We start from the raw sequence: 7,720 nt of genomic DNA, 5'->3' as shown, positions 1-7,720 counted from the left end.
TAGCCAGGATCCGGGTTTCTTAGATGAGAATGTCAGTAAGCAAGAGGTGTGAATGCCTCAGGAAAAGGTTTGATCTTTGGTGGATAGGAAGCACAGATGTTTAGGAGGGTGCCATGACAATGGGCAGGTGCAGGGGTCCCTTGGGTGTAGGTGTCTGGGCTAACAAGGGACAGTTGGAATCCAGAGAACTAGAGAACAGGAATGCAAAGGAACAACTGAGAAAATGAAGTATCTATTGGCTGTGGATAGGAGAGTGAAGTAGAGACAAGGGGCGAGGCTATTGGAAGTGAGGGGGTAAAGGTCCTGGGTGGGTCACGCTGATGACACCCAGAAGAGCAAAGGACTAGGATAGGAGGAGGCGGCAAGCGAGACATGTGTTGATGATCTCCAAGGACTTAGTAGGACAGGAATTCAAACAGGCCAGGGAGCAGCTTGAGCTTCCAAGCAGTTTGCGATATCAAAGAAAATAAAGGTGCTATTGAAATGGTGAGGAAACATGTCTCACATTTAGACCTTCAGAATGATATGGAATGCCAGAGCAAAACACTGGGAGCTATGTGGAGAATCGGTGTCCTCAGGGGAAACCTGGGCTTCAAGTCTACTCCCAGAAGATTAAAGGGGGATGATGCCGTAAGACTCCGAGGAGCCTTAACTTACTGGAGACCCCCTGAGAGAACAACGTGGAGACCGGAATTGTTGCAAAAAGCAAGAGAATTTTTATTTAATGCAGCATGCTGGGGTCGCCCTGCACATGGAGAGGGAACGACCCCATGCAGCCCAAACAGGGGACCTTTTATCAGTCCTCAGAGCAGCCGCCATTAGGTACAATGTGATTGGCAGAACAGTGTTGTTACCTTTAAACTAATTGGTTGTTAGGGAATGAGGTAGGTGGCCAATGGTCTTGGAATAACTCTGGGCCTCCCTTAGCTGCAGGGACCTCCCTGAGGGCTAAGGAATGTAATTTAGCCTCTCTCTCTTCTGGGAGGGGCAAGTGTTCATGACCTTTCTAAAGTTCCTGAGCTGACCCTTTCAATGTCCTATGACTTTGCTGAAGCACTATGTTTGAGAAGGGCATGGGGGACCTGCTTGGGGTCTGGGAAGAGTTGAATGGGAATGAGAGTCCACTGAGTAAAGTTGGAGCTACAAAGTGGTCAATTCAAGCTGAGTCCAATTAAATTAGAAGACCTCTCTTTTCCTTTGACTGAAGCACAGAGAAGGCGTTTTGTACTTGGCCCATCTCTGCTGCATGTAGTTCCTCTGATGTCTCGTTTCTCATAGCAAGAGAGGGAGGGCTCAGTGTTCTTTTGCTTCTGGGTACTTTAGCACTGACACAAAGTGAGTTCCACTAAAACTCCATGCAGAAATCCATGCCTAAGACTTGTGCTAGGGATGAAAGGTCCTTAGGACCTGCCAAGACCATAGCATTACTGGGAACTTAAGCTAGCATCATCAGCCTCGAGGTGCATGTAGGGAAAGCTTGCAAGAGCTCTTTTTCTTGCCTTGCTTCTGTCCTGCAGGAGTGCGGCCCAACCCTACAAGGCCAACCTCCCTCATCAGGAGACACAGCTTTCTTCTTGACCCGCTTTTCTATGGCGAGTGCTCAGGAACCCGGGCCCAGTTCTCTCAGTGCTCTGTTCTTGCATGACTGTGCTTGAGCAGACACTGGGGATGCATGTGGTTTGCTCTGTAGACCAACCTCTACAGGCAGGCCCCTCAGAACCTACCCTGTTCTAACCCAGTAGTCAGTCACATGAGGCTATCTCCGTTTGAAGTAAAATGGCTCCTTGTGTGACAGTAGTTGCATTTCAAGAATGGAAGGGCCTTCTGTGGTCAGTCATTACCACACTGGGTCACCCTGGAGACAGACTCATCAGAGAGGAAGTTCCATTGTAGTAGGGCTCTGGTTGTAGACCATTAACGAAGCTGGTTGTGCTGGTTTGATTCTCAAGCGTTTTGTTTACTTGTTGTTTGTTTGTTCCTAGCTGCAGAATCTGTGAAGTGTCACCAGACCCGGAAGGCTAACCAGAAACAGGGACGGGGCAGGCCAAAAGCCTTGCGCTGAGCTGCAGGCATGGCGCAGTACAAAGGCACCATGCGGGAGGCTGGCCGAGCCATGCACCTGATCAAGAAGCGCGAGAAGCAGAAGGAGCAGATGGAAGTGCTGAAGCAGCGCATCGCAGAGGAGACCATCATGAAGTCAAAAGTGGACAAGAAGTTCTCGGCCCACTACGACGCCGTGGAGGCCGAGCTGAAGTCCAGCACGGTGGGCCTGGTGACCCTGAATGACATGAAGGCCAAGCAGGAGGCCCTGCTGAGGGAGCGGGAGATGCAGCTGGCCAAGAGGGAGCAGCTGGAGCAGCGCCGGCTACAGCTGGAGATCCTGCGCGAGAAGGAGCGAAGGCGCGAGCGCAAGCGCAAGATCTCCAACCTGTCTTTCACGTTGGACGAGGAAGAAGACGGGGACCCAGAGGATGGCCGCCGGGCCGAGGGGGCTGAGGCCCACAGTGGTGCGGCCAAGAAGAACTTGGGCAAGAACCCCGATGTGGACACGAGCTTCCTGCCCGACCGCGAGCGCGAGGAGGAGGAGAACCGGCTGCGCGAGGAACTGCGGCAGGAGTGGGAGGCGAAGCGCGAGAAGGTGAAAGGCGAAGAGGTGGAAATCACCTTCAGCTACTGGGATGGCTCCGGCCACCGGCGCACCGTGCGCATGCGCAAGGGCAGCACGGTGCAGCAGTTCCTGAAGCGGGCGCTGCAGGGGCTGCGCAGGGACTTCCGGGAGCTGCGGGCGGCGGGCGTGGAGCAGCTCATGTACGTCAAGGAGGATCTCATCCTGCCGCACTACCACACCTTCTACGACTTCATTGTAGCCAAAGCCCGGGGCAAGAGCGGGCCGCTCTTCAGCTTCGATGTGCACGATGATGTGCGGTTGCTGAGCGATGCCACGATGGAGAAAGACGAGTCACACGCGGGCAAGGTGGTCCTGCGCAGCTGGTACGAGAAGAACAAGCACATCTTCCCCGCCAGCCGCTGGGAGCCCTACGACCCCGAGAAGAAGTGGGACAGGTACACCATCCGGTGATGCTAAGTCCCAGTTTGGTGACCTTACTCTCTTACTACCGAAAATCAATAAATGCAGAGAGAGGGTCCCCGGGAATCGGATGTGTTGGTTCTGTTGCTGGCATTGTTCTTTGGTGGTTTTGTTTTGTTTTGTTTTGGAGACCGGGTTTGTCTGTGTAGCCCTGACCTCACTGTCCTGGAACTCACTCTGAAGACCAGGCTGGCCTCAAACTCAGAAATCTGCCCGCCTCTGCCTCCCAAGTGCCCGGATTGAAGGCGTGCGACACCACCACCCGGCTTCTTCGGTGTTTTTATTGTTTCTGGTTGGGGTTCTTTTGTGCTCCATGTGATTAGGGACACATTTTTCGACTAAGTGGGTTGTGCACATTAACTTGGTGGGCCAGTAGACTGGGTTTGATTTTCTTGCTAAAGAAAATCAGTTGACACAGTTTCCCCAATTACACAAGGAAGTAACACCCCCTAAAGTCAACGTGAGGAGTGAGTTAGTATTTGTAAACACTTGGAACTCACGCAGTAAATGCCTGCTGTTGTTTTTGTGGACCTGGTTGCTTTACTAAAGAATGTCTACACGATCTGTCTCTGAAATGTCAAAACCAGGGTAGACCCGCACATCATTGGTTTCAGGGTCAGTGGGTGCCTGAAAGCTGGTATACAGCCTATAATATCAGAAGCACTGATTTCTCTTACCTTCAACCAAATCTCAAATCCACATGGCAAGACTACAAATCCCACCCTTTAAGTTTTTATATGTTATTCGTTGTTGAGCGTTGTGTTAATTTTCATTTAAAAACGTCTAAAATACAATGCATCTTTTTCACAGATTTTTAAAGTTACCCCCTCTTATGTTAAAGACCAGGACTAGTACTTTGGATCTCTTGCTCTGTTTCTGGCTCTGAGTACTTTCACCAGCCCAAGAACATGAATTCTCACAACCTTGGTGATACTGGGTGCTGGTTGTCTTTAGGATCACAAAAACAAATTTCTCAATAGCCTGGTTGTGCGCCTTTCCTTGGGGCAGGATAGAAGCATTTGTCTGTTTTGAAGCATCGTGGTGGGCAGCCAGACGGGGAGCAAAAGGTTGAAGGTAACCTTCTCTCAACCACCGCAACTCCACCCCAACTCCACCCCTCCCTCGCCCCTATCCCTGCTGGAATGAGCTAGCTTGAACTTAAGGCCCACTGAAGTGCTCCTGATTCATTTCAACAGATCAGAATCTCAGACCCCACCCCCCGACTTGCTGAGTCAGCAGTTGAGTCCCATCAGGATACCTGTGTGACAATCTAGCTGGTCAGACACAACGTCTGACCTCTAGTCTGCACTTCTGGCCTCTCAGCTCAAGCTCTAGATTCTACAGCTGCTAATGGTCCACAGGTCCATGCCCTATTCCCCAGTCAGGGCTGTTATTAAAAACTGGTGCCTGAACACATTCCAACCCATGTGTCTATTTCCTTGTTTGAGTTATGTGTTGACAAGTTATATATATATATATATATATATATATATATATATATATATATATATATATATATATATATACATGGTTCAAGTTTGTGTTGTAACTTTCAATATCGAGTAGGGTGATAAAATTAAGCTTATTGACCTAGGCATCACCTATCCTACACTCTTTTCCCTGAATATAACTTCCATTCCACATGCGAGAACATGTGGAATTTATCTTCTTGTGTGTGCTTATTGCACAATATTCTTCACTTCTTATGCTGCTGAAAATAAAGTTTCCTTCTTTCTCAGAACCGAGTAGACTGCATTTTCTTTATCTTTTATCTCTTGGTGAGCCTCTTAATTCTGTAATTCTGGCAATTGAGAATAGTGTGGAGGTGAACATCAGTGTAGACTGCTCTTCTACATAGGAATTTCAATCCGTGTGTGTGTGTGTGTGTGTATGTAAACAAAAATGTGATTACTGGATATATATATATATATATATTTAATATATTTATAATTATATATATAATAAAAGGTATATAATTCTACCTTTAGGTTTTTGAGGACTTTTTTTTCCATAATGGTGGACTAATTTGCATTTCCACCATAGTAAACGGGCCCTTTTCTCTGTATCCTCACCAGCACATTTTGCCTTTTGTTGATAATGACATCCTAACAGGTATGATGTGCTCCCTCATGTGATTGTAATGTGTATCTTCCTGATTACTAGTGATGTTTCAAATTCTCCCATCACTGTTAACCATTAGCACATCTGTTGCTTGAGATATCTCTTTTCAGGCACTTGCCCATATCTGAATTGGACTTTTTGTTTTGTCACTACTAAGGTAACTGAGGTCCGTATTCACTCTAGATATCAATACTTTATCAGATGTATGCTTTGTAAATATACTCTCTTCACTCCAACCTTAGTCTGGCTGGTCACCCTGTGAATTGTTTCCCTTGGTGTAGAAACTTTTAAAAATCTTTATATAATACCATTTTCTCTCTTTGCCTTTATTATCCGCAGTTTTAGGATCACATCTAAAGAATTGTCTGCCCAGACAATGTCAATGTTTTTCTCGAATATTTTCTTCATAGAGCGTAGTCTTCGGGTGTTTCGGTTTCGCCTTTAATCCATTTTGAGTTAATCTTTGTTGATATTATGAGAAAGGGGTCCATTTCATCCTTTTGCAGACCCAGCAGGTGCCAGAGATTAGTTATGATGGGCACACAGCTGGTGTCAGCTGTGTCATGTGTAAGTATTAACCAATGTGTTTTCTCGGATTTGAATCTAAATCTGTTTCATTTCAATACCCATGATTGCCTGTTCATGGTAACTCATGTTCCTTCATCACATGTTCCTTTTGTATAGAGACCATTTTGCCAGGCTCAGGAAAGCATCTGTCCTCTTCCCCTCCCACATCTGCTCCCCAGAGATAACTGCTTTTCTGCTGAAACTGGAAATGTACAGCTACGTCTCTTAGTAATACATGGATTCCATTGCCTCTTGGGTTGTTTTGAGGTACCAATCCTACCTTACCACACACACCACACTGCCCACACTAATCCTTCCAGAAGTAAAGAGCACTTTCAACCAGATCAATATTCATATGTCCACAATATGATCATTATAGATATCCCATTGTAGTGCGCTGTGAAAACTTTTGGGGGGGATTAATATGTTTCTTGTTTTCTATTTTGGTTGAATCTTGTGTCGTTATCGAATGTGCCTTGTACATTATGTCAGTCGGGTTCTACCCCCAGCATTAGGGCCTTAGTGCAATGCTGTCAACCTAAAAATAACAGACATCCTCCAATGATAATGACCTTAGTCGGGAGAGAGCAAAGACCTGCGGTAGGCAGTGCCCTTCAAACCAGGGACGACTGTTGATGTGCTCTGGGAGACACCGAAGAGCAAGGAGTTTTAATGACAAGAATGAGAAAGGTTATATAGGTGATTTCAAGGCGAAGAGAGCCTCAGTTATGAGAGAAGCCGCCGCCATTTGTTAGTGGAGTCTGTGTCAGGCAAGTGTTCTTTCCTCATGCATCAAATCCAAAGTTTCCTCTCTTGAGACCAACTCAGCAAGCGTGCCAGCAATCTCAGCTCCTTGGAAACTGATCAGAGGCCTTCCCAGGCACTCCCACCCAGTGTAGGTATTCTCCATGATGAAAGCTGGTGTTCTGGAATTTTCCTTCTGCTCACGCCTGAGGTTTCCCACCTCTTTTTTTTCTGTCTTTCTTGATTTGCATCCTACGTTCAATGACTGAGGATGTTTAAGAAGTATGAACATTGTGTTGGGAATGGTAGAGCACTTTTATAATCTCAGGTAGTCCAGAGGCTGAGGCAGGAGGATGACAAACTCAAGGCCAGCCTGAACAACTTGGGAAGAATTTGTATCATAATAAAGTAAAAAATATATATATAAGTAAATATTTAAAAGATACTGGGAATATAGTTCAGAGGTAGAGTGTTTACTTATGTTCTCGGGACTGTTAGTTCAATCCCTAGCTAAAACGAATTGTTTCTAGAGCTTAAATTGCTAAACCGGTCTTCACTGTAGCCTCTTACATAGAGGAAAGTGTGGCAGACTGCACAACCATCCTCTCTCGAGATGTGAAAGGCAGGGTCCATAGTCTTCCCACTTCCATGCCAACTCCATAAAACTCACTCAGCAGAAGCTCAAGAATAGATGCCCTGGAAAACCACCAGGCTCAGCCCGGGGGAAGGCCAGACTGGCAACCCCTTTTGGTTGCCTCCTCCTCTTCAGAACATTCAGAGGGCCCTGCTGAGCTCTGCTTACCTGTACAGAACCAGTGCACAGGCTTCTCCTCAAAGGCAGACACCTGCCCTGCTGAAGCCTCTTCCCATGAAGTCTTAGCCCAAAAATGTGTTCTTGTGCCCTCTGTTTCCTACTGCAGTAGTAGATGTCAGATAATGTTAGGCCTCTTCTCTCATTCTGTGTTCCTATCTCAACCCTGAAGCCAAGACTTCAAGGATGCCTACCTCCCTCTGACCTTAGAAGCCACCCGGATCTCATGAGCCATTTAACTTGACTGGATGAAGTTAACCTCTCTCCAGGATGCCGTAACATAAGAACCTCTTGGATCTGGATCGTGCATCTGCACCTTTCCAATGGAACCCAAGACGGGGGTAGACACGACTAACAGCCCTCCTTAGACTGAATCTAGCAGAAGAGCT

At 46.9% G+C, this 7,720-nt stretch overlaps 1 protein-coding gene across 1 annotated transcript; it reads left to right on the top strand.

The window, feature by feature from the left end:
* Positions 1 to 1,976: 1,976 nt before the first annotated feature.
* On the top strand, positions 1,977 to 3,475 carry Fam50b (family with sequence similarity 50 member B). Its single transcript, XM_052156896.1, has one exon. It carries the CDS (start codon positions 2,072 to 2,074, stop codon positions 3,077 to 3,079), a length of 1,008 nt encoding a protein of 335 aa, XP_052012856.1. The 5' UTR covers positions 1,977 to 2,071; the 3' UTR covers positions 3,080 to 3,475.
* Positions 3,476 to 7,720: the final 4,245 nt, after the last annotated feature.

The sequence above is a fragment of the Apodemus sylvaticus genome, chromosome 14, assembly GCF_947179515.1.
Source record: "Apodemus sylvaticus chromosome 14, mApoSyl1.1, whole genome shotgun sequence".
In the NCBI taxonomy this organism is placed as follows: Eukaryota; Metazoa; Chordata; class Mammalia; order Rodentia; family Muridae; genus Apodemus; species Apodemus sylvaticus.
This window is presented reverse-complemented; position numbering and strand designations above follow the sequence as displayed.

Excerpts from the sequence above, each read along its gene's own strand:
- Fam50b (XM_052156896.1), top strand. The coding sequence starts at position 2,072 with ATGGCGCAGTACAAAGGCACCATGCGGGAGGCTGGCCGAGCCATGCAC.